Raw genomic sequence first — 13118 nt, forward strand, 5'->3', positions numbered from 1 at the left:
AATAACGCTCGAAGACTGGACATGATCGGCATGTTTAGGTATGTTGCTCATTATCTCGACCTATCCTAACAGCCAAATAAGCTGATAGGGGATATCAGCAACGAAACTTCCCGACAAAACAGTGAACCAAGACGGGAAATACCTTGATAATGTCGATGACGAAGATTGTTGTCCCGTCAGCTGGACCCCCAAAGAGGTACCAATACACCGGGAAGCCAACTGGTGAAGGCGAGGAACCCAATCCTATACCTCAAATCAATCAGCAGCATCAATTCATGACCCGGATACAAGATTACGGTAATACACTTCCCATCTAAAACAAGCAATACGGCATCCATACACCAACCCAATGTCCAAACACGCCCGCAATCTTGCTAATTCATCGTCATCAGTTCCACGATCGAGTCCACCGACCCAAACGCCGCCCTCAAACCCACATCCACAGACCTCCTATACCGCAACAACAAAACCATCCCGCCAGCCAGGAGAGGCAGTCCCACCATGCCAACAAAACCGCGCACCAACATCTTGCCCTGGTGCTCGCTCTTGGCCACGACATCCGAGTACCGCTCGTTCCCGAACGAGACGCGGGCGTACTTGGTCTGCCAGCCGAGCGACGGCACATACTTGGACAGGGCCTCCTCGAGGAACTTGCGCAGGCGGTAGAGAGGGGACAGCACCGACGCGCGCATCTCGACGTAGTTCTGCAGGGCCAGGTCGTTGATGGCGTGGGCGTCGGGGACCCGCACGGCCGTGTACTCGGCGAGGGCACGCGCGCGCGACGCCGATCGGTCCGCGCCCGCGCTCAGCTCGTCCATGCGCGCGTGCTTGTCGAGTATGTCGAACAGGATGCGCACGTCCTCCAGCCCGGCGTTCATCCCCTGCCCGTAGAAGGGCACCATGGCGTGCGCCGCGTCGCCGAGGATGACGACTGAGGAGCCGTGGTGGTGGGGCTTGCACTTGATGCTGATGAGCGGGAGGTGGGGGTTGCGGTGGAAGGAGTCGATCAGATCGGCCGGCGGGATGAGGGTGGTTACGCCGGGGAAATACTTGTCGAAGAAGGGTGGGATGAGGGAGCCGGTGCGGTCGGATTCGAGATGTTCGTAGAGCGAGGCGGGAGCGAAGAGGGTGCAGGTGAAAGACCCATCCTGTGAATGTTAGCCTGATCTTTTTGAACCGCGTCAAAAATGGGAACATGAGGCCGTACATCGCTGGGAATGGCAATAAACATGAACTCTTTTCCGGGCCAGATGTGTAAGTGGTTGGGGGATATCGAAAACTTGGAGTCCAACTCGGCATCGGGCGCGGCTGTCTTAGGCTGGATCTGGAACTCGCACCACATGGTGTCGATGTACACTTGCTCGTAATCCATACGTGTGTACTTCATCATATGGTACCTGACAGCAGAATGAGCGCCATCAGCGCCAATCATCAGGTCGAACTCAACCTCGACCTCGCGGGTCTGCTTCCCCTGACTTGCACCGCCGTTGTCCCGCACTTCGAACCAAGCTTTGTTTTTCCGGAAATCTGCCCCTGTAAGTTTGTGGTTGAAGAAAAAGGTGACGTTTGGCATCGCCTCCAAAATGTCGAGGAGCCGCTCGTTGAGACGGCCACGGTCGACGGCGAGGATGGACTGAGACGTCAACCACCACAAATTGAAAGGCTACGGAGCAACAAGTGTCTTACCCGCCCGTACACGTCATAATTTTGGGATTCTTCAAACAGATCGCCGTTTGCGCGCTTTCCGTGGATCATGCGGCCGCGCATTGGGATGGTGGCTCCCATGACATGTTCGATGAGCTTTGGTTGGTTGGCATGGCGCATGGCGTTGATGCCACGCTCCGACAGGGCCAAATTGATGGATTTGGTGAAATTAAGTGGTGTTGTTGAGGGATCTCGGAGATCTGGCCACATCGTTAACAGATGGTTCCCAACAACCCAATGGGGTGAAGTATGTAGGTAGGGGAGAGGTGGAAGTGGAATTGAGAGTGGAATGGAGCCACCATCAAGCGATCCATCAAGACTCGGGAACTGAGAAAAAGACTCACCACTCCGAAGCTCGTAGATTTCAACATCGTCACCTCGGTTTGCAGCATATAATGCCGCGAGTGAGCCAACCGGGCCGGCCCCAATTACAACAACTTTCTGCTTCTTTTCCATTGCGATTTCTCACTTGGTGTTGAAAAAGGTGAGATTGAGAAACTGTTTGAATTTCGGTTGGTTCCAGCTTCTCAATGAGACTCAAGGGTGCTGGGGCACAGTCACGAGTGGGCTGATCCTGGCCAGCGACGGCTAGGACCGGGTTTGATCGACCTCTGGCCGTTTTCACTGCAGCCTCAGAATCAAGCCACAGTACGCATCGTGTTCCGGTTTCAGCCACAAACCCGCAGCCCAAAAATGTTGCGCGATGTGCCGCCAACATGCGCCCCATCAACCTGTTGGCTGACAGTTCTTCTTCTTTTTTGACGTATTATCAGGCTCCCTTCTTTTCGTTTTTTAAGCCGCGAACAAAATAGCAACCTTCTCTTGTGCGCAATCTCGAACCATAACCCGATCACTACCCCGCGCCGACCCCCTCCATCAACACACCACCATGGCCGAAGAACCCCCGACAAAGAGGAAGTGCCTCGGTGTTGACTGCGAAAACGAGGCTAGTTCCCTGCAGTGCCCGAAGTGTCTGAGCATCGGCGTCAAGGACAGTTATTTCTGCTCTCAAGACTGCTTCAAGAAGAACTGGGTACGCCAAAAGTCCCTACCCCCACCTTCCCACAGCCGCCCATCCCGAGGCTTGCCAACTGACTTGCTTCGCTACCAGGCCACGCACAAGAAGTCCCATGCGCAAGAGAACAGTATTTTGAGCCACATCTTTACCCCCAAAGTCGTATCTGAACCAGATCCAGAAACCGGATACTTCAACCCGTTCCCGACCTTCAACTTCACCGGACCCCTGCGGCCCGTTTACCCTCTTTCCGAGAAGCGCGAGGTGCCCAAATCGATACCGCATCCCGATTACGCCGAAGATGGCATTCCCAAGCTCGGCCGATCAATCGTCAGGTCCAACAAGTTTCAGCAGCTCGACGCCAAGGCCCAGGACGGCATGCGCAAGGTGTGCCGGCTGGCGCGAGAGGTCTTGGACATTGCGGCTGCGGCTATCCGGCCAGGCATCACGACCGACGAGATCGACGACATTGTACATAAGGCCTGCGTTGAACGAAACGTGAGCACGGCCAGGTACCGCCCCGCGCCAACTTGAGGCTAACCGTTAGACAGTCTTATCCGTCGCCCCTGAACTACAACCACTTCCCCAAGTCCGTATGTACCTCGGTTAACGAAGTCATTTGCCACGGGATACCCGACAAGCGTGTGTTGCTCGACGGGGACATTGTCAACCTTGATGTCACCCTGTACCATGAAGGTTACCATGGCGACCTAAACGAGACGTACTACGTTGGCGATCGGGCCAAAGCAGACCCTGACACGGTGCGCGTCACCGAGACGGCGCGGGAGTGTCTGGAAGAGGCTATCAAGCTGGTGAAGCCGGGGACACTGATCCGTGAGTTTGGCAACGTCATCGAGGCCCACGCCAAGTCCAAGAACTGCAGCGTCATCCGCACCTATGTCGGCCATGGCATCAACAGCATTTTCCACTGCCCGCCCAACATCCCGCATTATGCCAAAAACAAGGCTGTTGGTGAATGCAAGCCGGGCATGACCTTTACCATCGAGCCCATGATTGCACTGGGCAAGTACAGGGATGTGACCTGGCCGGATAACTGGACAAGCACGACGATAGACGGGAAGAAGACGGCTCAGTTCGGTAAGGAGTCCCAAATAATCGTGCCGCGTCATCATCTAACGTGGCCACAGAGCATACCCTTCTCGTGACGGAGACGGGCGTGGAAATTTTGACGGCCCGACAGGAAAATTCCCCTGGTGGACCGATCCCCATGCCGACGCCAACTGCTAACGGCACGAGCGCGGGCGATAGTTAGGAGAAGCGAACAATTCCCCATAATATAATACCGCGTGGGTTTCACTGTTTACCAGCACTTCCGAGGTTCCATTAAAGGGGCATTGCAACAACAAGCTCGGTGGTTTCTGGTGGGCCTATGCTCGGCGTGATTTGTTCTTGTCCTCGTCCGACTCTTGACGGGTGGAAAGTAACCCAGTGGATTCCCGTATATCCCGTCTGGGAGATCGACGCATTTGACCATTTGTTCCTGGCACTGCTCCCGTGCCTCCAGGCACCCGGGACCCGGGCATCCATTAGTGGTTCGCGCCGAGTTGGGACCCACCGCCGCGAAGCCAACGAGCCCGCAGGCAAGCGAGCTGGAGCTTGGACCATTTGAAAACCAAGCGACTGCCGCGCCCCACTTGCATCATTTTTAGCACCGCCTGCCAACCACCAACCACCCGCGGGAAGCTTAAGAATCCTATCCACAGCCTTCCACTACGTGTGTTGAGCTTCTTCATCCCTTCATCTGCCCACACAAACGATCGAAAACCTATCCTTGACCTCCGGCACAGCTACCGCGCGGGTTAACCCATCACCGCAACTCGCCGAAAGGAGCAAATACTTCCGAGTCCACCCGCCCTCGCGACGACCCGTCACAAGCTCGCGACAGTCAACGTCGTCATCGGTTTGCGCAGATCTGCAGTTCCTGCCTGCGCGCCCCGAGGTTTATCAGCCCGTGTCGCGAATCATCAAGTCACAAATACAACCGAGTCGTCACCCTAGTGAACCGCCAAAATGTCGGGCGAGGCGTGGTTATACCTGTTCGCCGTCATCATAAATGCGGTCAACCTCTTCCTTCAGGTGTTTTTCACCATCATGTACAGCGATCTGGAATGGTACGGAACCCCGGAATCCTCGGACAAAAGAAAGCCACGGTGTCGGGTTACAGGCGGTGGCATGCGCGGCCACCTAGCAACAATGACTCCACGATCCTGCTACGTGACGGCGCTGCTGCCTGCGCTCTGCTCTGCCTAGACGGTGTGATGCTAACACGTTTTTGCGCGCAGCGACTACATCAACCCCATCGACCTCTGCAACCGCCTCAACACGTACATCATCCCCGAAGTCGCCGTCCACGGATTCCTGACGTTCTTGTTCCTGATCAACGGATACTGGCTTCCGCTGATCCTCAACCTGCCGCTCCTTGGATACAACGTGAAGAAGTGCGTACAGTCCAGGCATAAGGAATAGTCTTTGAAGCGGGCGCTAACCAACCATAGGATTGTCGACAACACCCATCTCCTGGACGCGACCGAGATCTTCAGGAAGCTGAACGTGCACAAGAAGGTAGGGGATTAATGATCTTTTTAGCGGCGACCAGAGGCTAACGGATCGCGCCAGGAATCCTTCACCAAGCTCGGTTTCCACCTCATCCTGTTCTTCTTCTATCTGTACAGCATGATCGTCGCCCTGATCAAGGACGAGGCCCACTAGGTGTCCTCTGAACTTGCCTTATTCGTCCAAGAGGGTTCTTTGCGACTACGGTCTCGAGAAAATTCTGGCATGTTGGCAACGGAACGACGCATCGACTTCGGGAGCGGCGAGTCCGCGTCAACCTATATAGACGGAACCTTGGTGGCGCGGGGTGTTGGTAATGGCGGCTCGGACATGGATACGAAATACATGACGGAGGATGAAGACTATGGCGAGTAATGAACGACTTGAATCTCAGCTGTTGGTGGTGGATAGGGTTCATCACTGGTGCAGGCATAATACCCCGTTCACGTCAGACTTCAACGACGAGTCTCCAACTTGGGAGCTCCCGGGCCCTCGGCTAGCGCTAGGACACGAGGGCGCGGGCACATTTTCTGTTTCTTCTGGATTGGCGCAGTCATGGCCGGATTCCTCTGTGGCGTTGGCTGTGGGAGTTTTCCAACATCGCTGTAACTGTATACCAGACGATGGGATGGATCTGGGGTTGTTTATGTTTATGTGTAGTAAGAGTTCCTTGTTGATTATCTCCATTTTACGAGTTCCCTCTATTCCGTAATCGTTGCCACCAGCTCCCTGGGACGATCACCGTGCTTGTGACTCGAAACAAATCGATCCGAACGTCATCGGGTGAAACATTGTAGGAAACACAAACAAGCTCGGAGCACCGAGAAAGCTTGTCTGGCTGGTAGCATATGGTCCGTGCGCCGTCGCGCCGGCGAAGAAGTTCTGTCGGCTCGCGCCCACTTATCTTATCACAAGGCACCCAATCCCCGATCCATCAACCATCAAAACCAACTTGAGGACGTCCAACGCGCCGCATCACGATTCCTACCACGAACAACCTACCAAACTTACCACAACTTATTGACGACGACACGAACCCCCCCATACCCAAGATGGCCGACTTCGGCGACTACCCGCCCAACCTAACCGTCAAAGACGCCCTCATCATCCGCGAGTCCCAAGGCCCCGACCACGCCGTCGTCCCCTACACCGGCAGCGACCTGTTGCGCGCACAGCTCGGGCCCGCCAACCCCTTCCGCGCCACCACCTCCTCCGCTGTCGCGCTAGCTTCCGCCTCCGCCTCGGGCTCGGGCTCCGGTCCCCAAAAGAAGCGCAAGAATGTCCTCACCGGCCACGCCGAGGAGACCTTCATCTCGGAGCACACCTTCCGCGCCAAGCACCGCGCCGTCGAGCGCGCTGGTGCTGGTGGACCCCAGCGGGAGGGCATGTCCAACCGGGAGCAGAAGGAGCTGCACAAGAGGTTGAGGATGGGCCGCGAGGGGAAGGGGGATGCCACGGTTGCGGATGGGGATGGTGCCTATGTTGGGCCGTGGGCGCGGTATACAAGGGAGAGGTATGAGACGGTGGAGGTTGGGGAGGGGGAGGAGGAGGAGGAGGAGTTGGGGAGTGGTGAGGAGTATGAGGTTGTGGAGGAAGATGAAGAGGATGAGATTGTGCCGAGTGGGACGCTGGTGCAAGCGCCGGCGCCGTCGCTGGCGAGGAGGAGGGAGGCGGAGGAGTTGGGCGAGGAGACGACGGCTTTTCTGGGGGAGAGCGAGCATGATTATTTGGGGCGCACGTATATGCATGTGCCGCAGGACTTGGACTTTTCGTTGACGAAGGAGGTGGGGAGTGTGGCCAACTTTATTCCGAAGAAGTTGGTGTATACGTGGAAGCCGCATGGGAAGCCGGTTACTGCGATGCAGCTGTTCCCGAGGTCGAGTCACTTGGGGTTGTCGGGTGGGGCGGATGGGATGATCAAGATCTGGGACGTGTACCGGAAGAGGGAGGTGCTGCGGTCGTTTGCGGGGCATAACAAAGCTGTGACGGACTTGTCGTTCAATAACGACGGGACAAAGTTCCTGTCCGGCGGGTTCGACAGGAGGATTCGGCTGTGGGATACCGAGACGGGGCAATGCATCAACCGCTTCAACTGCGGCAAGACACCGCATGTCATCAAGTTCAACCCCTCGGCCGAAAACGGGCACGAGTTCCTGGCGGGTCTGTCGGACAACAGGATCTTGCAGTACGACAGTCGCACAGGCAACGAGACAATTCAGGACTACGACCACCACCTGGGCGCTATCAACACCATCGAGTTCATCGACGAAAACCGCCGTTTCATGTCGACGTCCGACGACCGTTCGCTCAGGGTATGGGAATACGGCATTCCGGTCGAGATCAAAACTATCAGGTATGTTTGCACCACTGCTGTCAACCATGTTCCGTTACTAACACCTCCAGCGAACCCGACATGTTCGCCCTCACAAAGTCCGCGCAGCACCCCAGCGGCAAGTACGTGCTCTACCAGTGCAGCGACAACTCGATCGTTGCCTACTCGATCGGCTCCGAAAAGTTCCGGCAGCACCGCAAAAAGGCATGGCGCGGCCACAATACCGCCGGCAGCGCCATCGGGCTCACCTGCAGCCCCGACGGGCAATTCGTCGCCTCCGGCGATACAGGGGGCAGCGTCTGCTTCTGGGACTTCAAGACGTGCAAGATGTACGGAAAGATCACGGTCGATGGCTCAGGCGGGTCGGTCAACTGTGTCGCGTGGTCGGAGCAGGAGACTAGCAAGGTGTTTACCGCAGGGGCGAAGGGAGAGATTAAATTGTGGGATTAAACGGATGGAATGTACGGAGTTTGGGCGATGTATAAATACAGGTTTGCGGATCGTGCAGCTTTGAGCCGCGGTCGGCTTGGTTTCTTTTTGGTGGTTGGCACCATGCTAATCCATGGACGCCTTTGCCAGCATGGCGGGCACAAACACAAACCTTTATCAGTCTTACCCTCTTGTCCTCTAACGCTCAACGCCCTCCGTCTCGCCAATTCTAAAAACATACTTCAACCCACTCGCCTTCCCCTCCTTCAACTTCCGCAACCCGTCCTGGATGCCCCCCAACCCCCCAGGCACCACCTCAGTCCTCTGCCCCTTGAACCACCCCTCCTGCAAACCCCTCGCAAAATACCGAAAATACACATACCCAAAATCCTTCGCCTCACCATGCACATCCGCCACCAGCGTCGCCCGCTGCTCCGCCCCCTCCGGCCACCCCTCCTTCCGCCCCAACAAGCCCGTCACCTTCACTCCCTCCAGCACCTTCCCATCCTTCCCCTTCCGCCCCGCCTTCTTCAACACCTCGACAAGGTTAGCGACACTGCTCCCCTCCGACACCGCATCCAGCACATGCGCTGCTTGCAAACCCTGCTTCTGCAGCGCGCCCACCAGACCCGCCACCACGGCCTCGTCGCCCTCGCGGTAGTCGATCACGGCGTCCCCGCGCGAGGAGTCTAGTAGGCTGGAGACGTAGTCGCATGCCCGTCCGGCGACGCAGAGGAGTGGGTGGATGTTGCTGCGCTGGGCGAGCTGGATCGCGTAGACACCGACGGCGGTGGCGGCGCCGTAGATTATGAGGGGGGTTGGGGTGGTGGGGGTGGGCTTTTGGGCGGTGGGGGACCAGGGCTGCGGGAGGCCGAGGCTGAGGTAGAGCGCTACGGCGGCGGTCATGGCGGCGAGGGGGATGGTTGCCGCTTCTGTTGGGGGTGTTAGTTTGGGACTCGGTGGGTGGGGTTGTGAGTAAGTGAAGAGGAAGGGGAGCGGACCTTCAAAGGTGGTGGACGCGGGGATGTGGAAGGTGGTGTGCTGCCAGGCGATGGCGTACTCGGCGAAGCTCCCCGCTGCCGTACGCATCTCGTGGAAGGCTGCCACGCGGTCGCCCGGCTTGAACTCAAAGACATTGGCGCCGACCTTCTCGACGATGCCGGCGATGTCGTCGCCTTGGTTGATGTTGTTGTCGAATATGTCGGGGTACTTCCAGTCCTTGGGGTTGGAGCCAGAGGCGATGACTTTGATGAGGACTTGGTCTTCGTTGGGCGTCGGAATGGGGGAGTCAACAATTTGGACTTGGGTCCCTGGGGTGTGGGTTAGATAGGGGTTGGCTGGGAAGTAACTAGTGAAAAAGGGGGAGGCGGGTGACCTTTGCTCACGAGTGCTTCCTTCATCTTCGTTGAACTGAATAAAAGCTACACCTGAACAGTGGCAGTGGTTTAAGGTGTGAGATAGGTATCAAAATGAGTGAGGACAAGGAAGTAAAGTTCTCATACTTCGCCTGGAAAGACGATTGGAAATGTGGAGGCATGAACAAATCCCAGATCTTCACCCCATATATGACGCCATCCGTTGCCAAGTTCTGAAAACTCCACGGTACCTATCTTCAACCTCCTTTCTTTAACACGTACTGCGACGCTGCTCGCGAATCTAGCCAAGCTCGGCGGTCGTTCCCACCAACCGGAACATCCAGAACCGAGCAGGGTTCCATTCCTGGTTCCAGTATGCACCTTTGCCGAGTTCCGTGAGCCCGACTGCAACCCGCGCTGTCGTTGACATACTGAACGTGGCATCAATTGAGTGTGCGTTCCAACGGCATGCATTAGTGTCGGGAGGCCGATCCGAATGGGGCGGATTGATCGAGCCGCTCGGGTGCTACATCTAGCCGCCATGGAAACGGCTCGGCTGGAAGTAAACCAAGTGATTAGAAAAGCATACTCCAGCGGGAATTTCAAACATGGGTTAAGTGCATCTCTGCGCCCAGTAAACAGACAAATGCAAGATGTATAGCAAGACAAGGCACAACAGGTCCCCAAAACAAGTCAATTGTACACTTCTCACACCCTCCGAGAAAGCTACCAATAACTCCATCACCGAGAACTCCAAAGCTGACAGCCCCGACAAGAAAGGAACTCGTTACACATCGCCACGCAGCTCATCACCGATCCCGTTGCATACCTAAGGTAGGTACCCAACCCTACCACTACCCAGCCATATCCAACCCCATCACAAAGTCACCACACTAGATCAACCCCCCCTCTAAAAGCCGAGCAGACCATTCCACGCATCAGCGGTGGTCGCGTCGCGCGTGCCGAGGGCCTCGATCTGGGCCTGGGCGTCGGTGCAGACGTCCTGGGCGGCCTGGTTAGCGCCGCAGGTGTTGCCCAGCTCGTCGCAGATGCGGTTGGTGATGATGTTGGGGTTGAGGGCCTCCTGCTGGTTGGCCGCGATCTGCGCGTCGTTGGACTGGAAGGTGAACTCGTCGGCGGGGCGCCCGTTGAGCCCGCCCGTGAACTGGATCGTCGGGTCGCACGCGCCGAAATCGGCCGCGCCGCCGGCCGCGTCGTCGGCGTTGCCATTGTCCGCGTTGCCGTTGCCGTTGTTGCCATTGTTCTCGTTGCCGTTGCCGTTGTTACCAGCGTTGCCATTACCGGCGTCGGCACCCTGAGTTGGGGCGGCGATGACGGTCGTCAGGGTGCGGACGGCGCCGCAACCGGCGTTACCGTTACCGGCATTGTTGCCGTTACCGGCGTCGTTACCAGCATCGTTACCGGCGTCATTACCAGCATCGTTGCCAGCGTCGTTGCCAGCGTCGTTGCCGTTTCCGGCGTCACCACCGGCATTTCCGCCAGCAGGCGCAGCGGTCGACCCATCCGATGCCTGAGCGGTGAAGTTGCTGAAGCCATTGGCAATGGCGACATCAGCCTGGCTCAAGCCATCGGCGTTGAAGGGGGTCGTGATCGAGGTGGCCGAGTTGGCGTTCTCAACGTCGGAGCCAGCGACAGCCGGGTCAACGGCCGGGACGATGCCGCGGAGCTCCGGGGTGACGGGGAGGTTGACATCCGAGCAAATGTTGGGAATCGCCGAGGCGAAGGGGTTGAAGTTCTTCTCAGCAGCGACAAGGGCGGCCGCGGCAGCAATGACCTCGGGGTCGTTACCGAGCGTCGCGACGATCTCATCGGCGAGTTCGAGCTGGATGATGTTAGCATCCGGTACAGCCACACAAGATTGCATGTACTCACCTGGGCGCACGCATTAGCACCGCCAAGCAAGACACCGGGGCTGGCACCAGCAAGAGTGGCAGCCTGGCCAGCGTCGCCGAAGGCTCCCAGAGCAGAGATGACGCCTTGGACGGAGCCCTCCTGGCCGAAGCGGGCCTCGGCAAAAGCCACCAGGGCAGCAAGGACAGCGACTTTGGAGTACATGGTGAGAGAAAGACTCGGATATATGTTGGAAGTTGAGCGTCGGAAGAATCGAAAACCGGCCTAGCGGTTGAAGAGAACGTAGATTAAGCTGAAAGAATGTTGAAACGAAACGAAAGTTCACAGAACTGGATATTGGAGAAAAAAGAACGAAGGCGAACAACTTGCTGGATGGGAAGTGAGCATGATAGATGGGCTCGGGCGGCGCATCCTCAGATTATATACAAGTCTCACCCTTTGTTGGGAGCTGTGGAGAATGATGGACGGAACACCAGATGACACGAGCCAGGGACTTGGCTCATTGCACGCGCTCCCTAATGGCGATCATACTGGCACGTCGCTGGGAGGCGGCGGTGGAGCATGAGCCAAGGCAGAGGGGCATCGTCGTTTGGTCTGGAAACGGCAGAACGTCTCCCATGCTGGGGGGAGGATCGCTTATGCCGCAGGACTGGGGTTAGGCGAGGCGAAGAGTCGAGACCTCGGGCCCTGCCGAGTGCCTCCTTGAGGCTCCCAGACGCGCACTGCAGCCCCGGATCCAAGGACCGTCCGATGTCAACCCGCACAGGGGCCGTGGATCTGAGGCGAGGATTGCTCGTGCAGAACCTGGTCAACTGGGGGGACTCCGTAGCGCTGGCTTCTCGAGGCGTCCCCCGAGATGGTTCGGATGAACCAGTGTTGAAAGGGAGTTTGCGCCAGCGATACAGATTACTTCGTCGTCACTTCCAGGCTTCGGCAATTCTGCATGCCACCCCCGAGTGGACTCTTGCAAGCAACACAACACAACGGCTGGCGGCTGGGCGCATCGGGGTTGAAGGCTTCCGAGCGCTTAGCTACAAGGATGCGGCCCTGCAGCTGCAGCGTTGCTGTCTGGAGAACAACGAGGGAGAGCCTTCAAGAAGGTTTCAAGGAGATACCCCCATGAATCTATCGAATCCCCATGAGTGGCTGCATGTTTGGGTCGAGCAGCGGCGTCAGCTCCGAGCGTACGTGGGGGGTTCGGGGGATAATTGGGGGTTTGAGAGGGCGCTGCCCAGGTTCTGGACCGTGCCTGTGCCGACCAAGCAAAACAGGGGCCCGGGAAGGAGCCCCATCATTTTCTTGTCGCGCATCATCTCGCGCTTGGCAAACGGTCCTTGCGCTGCCAGCCCTGTCGTAATTGATGCTCGAAACAAACCAGCCTCCAAGCTCGAGATATGGTGGGGGCGGACTCGGTAGGTAAGTTCTTGCCCTTGTTCCTCAATGGAAATTCCGTTCATCATCGGTTTTGTTGGTGTTGGTCTTCGTCGTCGAATTAAGTTGTTCCTCATCCACTTTTGGCCGAAAAAGACCATGCGATGTGGTCCGTGCATGTACCAAGGTCCACTCCCTCATCGAGGAAACCCCGAAGCTCCAGGGCAACTTGCCAGGCACGAAGTGACCCTTCCCAATTCCCATCGCATTTGCATCTGCATCTGCATCTGCAACATTGCAGCCGCCGACCGACTGTCCTTGCCCCCAAACCAAAACCAGCACCCATAATCTCAACTTGGTTCGGATGCACCTCGCTTCGGCGTCGTGTCGCGGATCCAGCCCCTGCAGCCACTCCCAGTGCCGCGCTTGATCGGATCGGACGCGATCAAACACGGCGTCGGGGGTT

At 57.3% G+C, this 13118-nt stretch overlaps 5 protein-coding genes across 5 annotated transcripts; 3 read left to right on the top strand and 2 right to left on the bottom strand.

Moving 5' to 3' along the window:
- Positions 1 to 243: 243 nt before the first annotated feature.
- B0H64DRAFT_201715 (uncharacterized protein) lies at positions 244 to 2259 on the bottom strand. Its single transcript, XM_062799268.1, has 4 exons — positions 2049 to 2259; positions 1687 to 1904; positions 1208 to 1633; positions 244 to 1148 (listed from the first exon to the last, which is right to left on the bottom strand). Exons 1-4 carry the CDS (start codon positions 2158 to 2160, stop codon positions 375 to 377), a joined length of 1530 nt encoding a protein of 509 aa, XP_062656324.1. The 5' UTR covers positions 2161 to 2259; the 3' UTR covers positions 244 to 374.
- Positions 2260 to 2334: 75 nt separating this feature from the next.
- On the top strand, positions 2335 to 4398 carry B0H64DRAFT_402719 (peptidase M24, structural domain-containing protein). The gene is made up of 5 exons (XM_062804250.1): positions 2335 to 2737; positions 2816 to 2849; positions 2901 to 3217; positions 3271 to 3817; positions 3868 to 4398. Exons 1-5 carry the CDS (start codon positions 2594 to 2596, stop codon positions 3990 to 3992), a joined length of 1167 nt encoding a protein of 388 aa, XP_062656325.1. The 5' UTR covers positions 2335 to 2593; the 3' UTR covers positions 3993 to 4398.
- Positions 4399 to 4548: 150 nt separating this feature from the next.
- B0H64DRAFT_201745 (cornichon) lies at positions 4549 to 5549 on the top strand. The gene is made up of 4 exons (XM_062799269.1): positions 4549 to 4851; positions 5023 to 5178; positions 5236 to 5302; positions 5357 to 5549. The coding sequence occupies exons 1-4, from the start codon at positions 4751 to 4753 to the stop codon at positions 5447 to 5449; spliced, it is 417 nt and encodes a 138-aa protein (XP_062656326.1). The 5' UTR covers positions 4549 to 4750; the 3' UTR covers positions 5450 to 5549.
- A 670-nt stretch (positions 5550 to 6219) lies between these two features.
- Positions 6220 to 8075, top strand: B0H64DRAFT_362946 (WD40-repeat-containing domain protein; the record flags this gene model as incomplete). Its single annotated transcript, XM_062801781.1, has 2 exons — positions 6220 to 7646; positions 7697 to 8075. The coding sequence occupies exons 1-2, from the start codon at positions 6346 to 6348 to the stop codon at positions 8073 to 8075; spliced, it is 1680 nt and encodes a 559-aa protein (XP_062656327.1). The 5' UTR covers positions 6220 to 6345.
- A 120-nt stretch (positions 8076 to 8195) lies between these two features.
- B0H64DRAFT_201798 (alcohol dehydrogenase-like protein) lies at positions 8196 to 9758 on the bottom strand. The gene is made up of 3 exons (XM_062799270.1): positions 9430 to 9758; positions 9056 to 9364; positions 8196 to 8986 (listed from the first exon to the last, which is right to left on the bottom strand). Exons 1-3 carry the CDS (start codon positions 9452 to 9454, stop codon positions 8253 to 8255), a joined length of 1068 nt encoding a protein of 355 aa, XP_062656328.1. The 5' UTR covers positions 9455 to 9758; the 3' UTR covers positions 8196 to 8252.
- Positions 9759 to 13118: the final 3360 nt, after the last annotated feature.

The sequence above is a fragment of the Chaetomium fimeti genome (genome assembly GCF_033439085.1).
Source record: "Chaetomium fimeti strain CBS 168.71 chromosome Unknown B0H64scaffold_6, whole genome shotgun sequence".
Lineage (NCBI taxonomy): Eukaryota > Fungi > Ascomycota > Sordariomycetes > Sordariales > Chaetomiaceae > Chaetomium > Chaetomium fimeti.

Coding starts and splice junctions, on each gene's coding strand:
- B0H64DRAFT_201715 (XM_062799268.1), bottom strand. CDS start 2,160: ATGGAAAAGAAGCAGAAAGTTGTTGTAATTGGGGCCGGCCCGGTTGGC. Junction 1,905..2,048: donor AATCTACGAGCTTCGGAGTG/GTGAGTCTTTTT, acceptor CGATGTGGCCAG/ATCTCCGAGATCCCTCAACA. Junction 1,634..1,686: donor ATTATGACGTGTACGGGCGG/GTAAGACACTTG, acceptor TTGACGTCTCAG/TCCATCCTCGCCGTCGACCG.
- B0H64DRAFT_402719 (XM_062804250.1), top strand. CDS start 2,594: ATGGCCGAAGAACCCCCGACAAAGAGGAAGTGCCTCGGTGTTGACTGC. Junction 2,738..2,815: donor ACTGCTTCAAGAAGAACTGG/GTACGCCAAAAG, acceptor CTTCGCTACCAG/GCCACGCACAAGAAGTCCCA. Junction 3,818..3,867: donor GAAGAAGACGGCTCAGTTCG/GTAAGGAGTCCC, acceptor ACGTGGCCACAG/AGCATACCCTTCTCGTGACG.
- B0H64DRAFT_201745 (XM_062799269.1), top strand. CDS start 4,751: ATGTCGGGCGAGGCGTGGTTATACCTGTTCGCCGTCATCATAAATGCG. Junction 5,179..5,235: donor CTTGGATACAACGTGAAGAA/GTGCGTACAGTC, acceptor AACCAACCATAG/GATTGTCGACAACACCCATC. Junction 5,303..5,356: donor AGCTGAACGTGCACAAGAAG/GTAGGGGATTAA, acceptor GGATCGCGCCAG/GAATCCTTCACCAAGCTCGG.
- B0H64DRAFT_201798 (XM_062799270.1), bottom strand. CDS start 9,454: ATGAAGGAAGCACTCGTGAGCAAAG. Junction 9,365..9,429: donor GGAAGCACTCGTGAGCAAAG/GTCACCCGCCTC, acceptor CCCACACCCCAG/GGACCCAAGTCCAAATTGTT. Junction 8,987..9,055: donor CGCGTCCACCACCTTTGAAG/GTCCGCTCCCCT, acceptor CACCCCCAACAG/AAGCGGCAACCATCCCCCTC.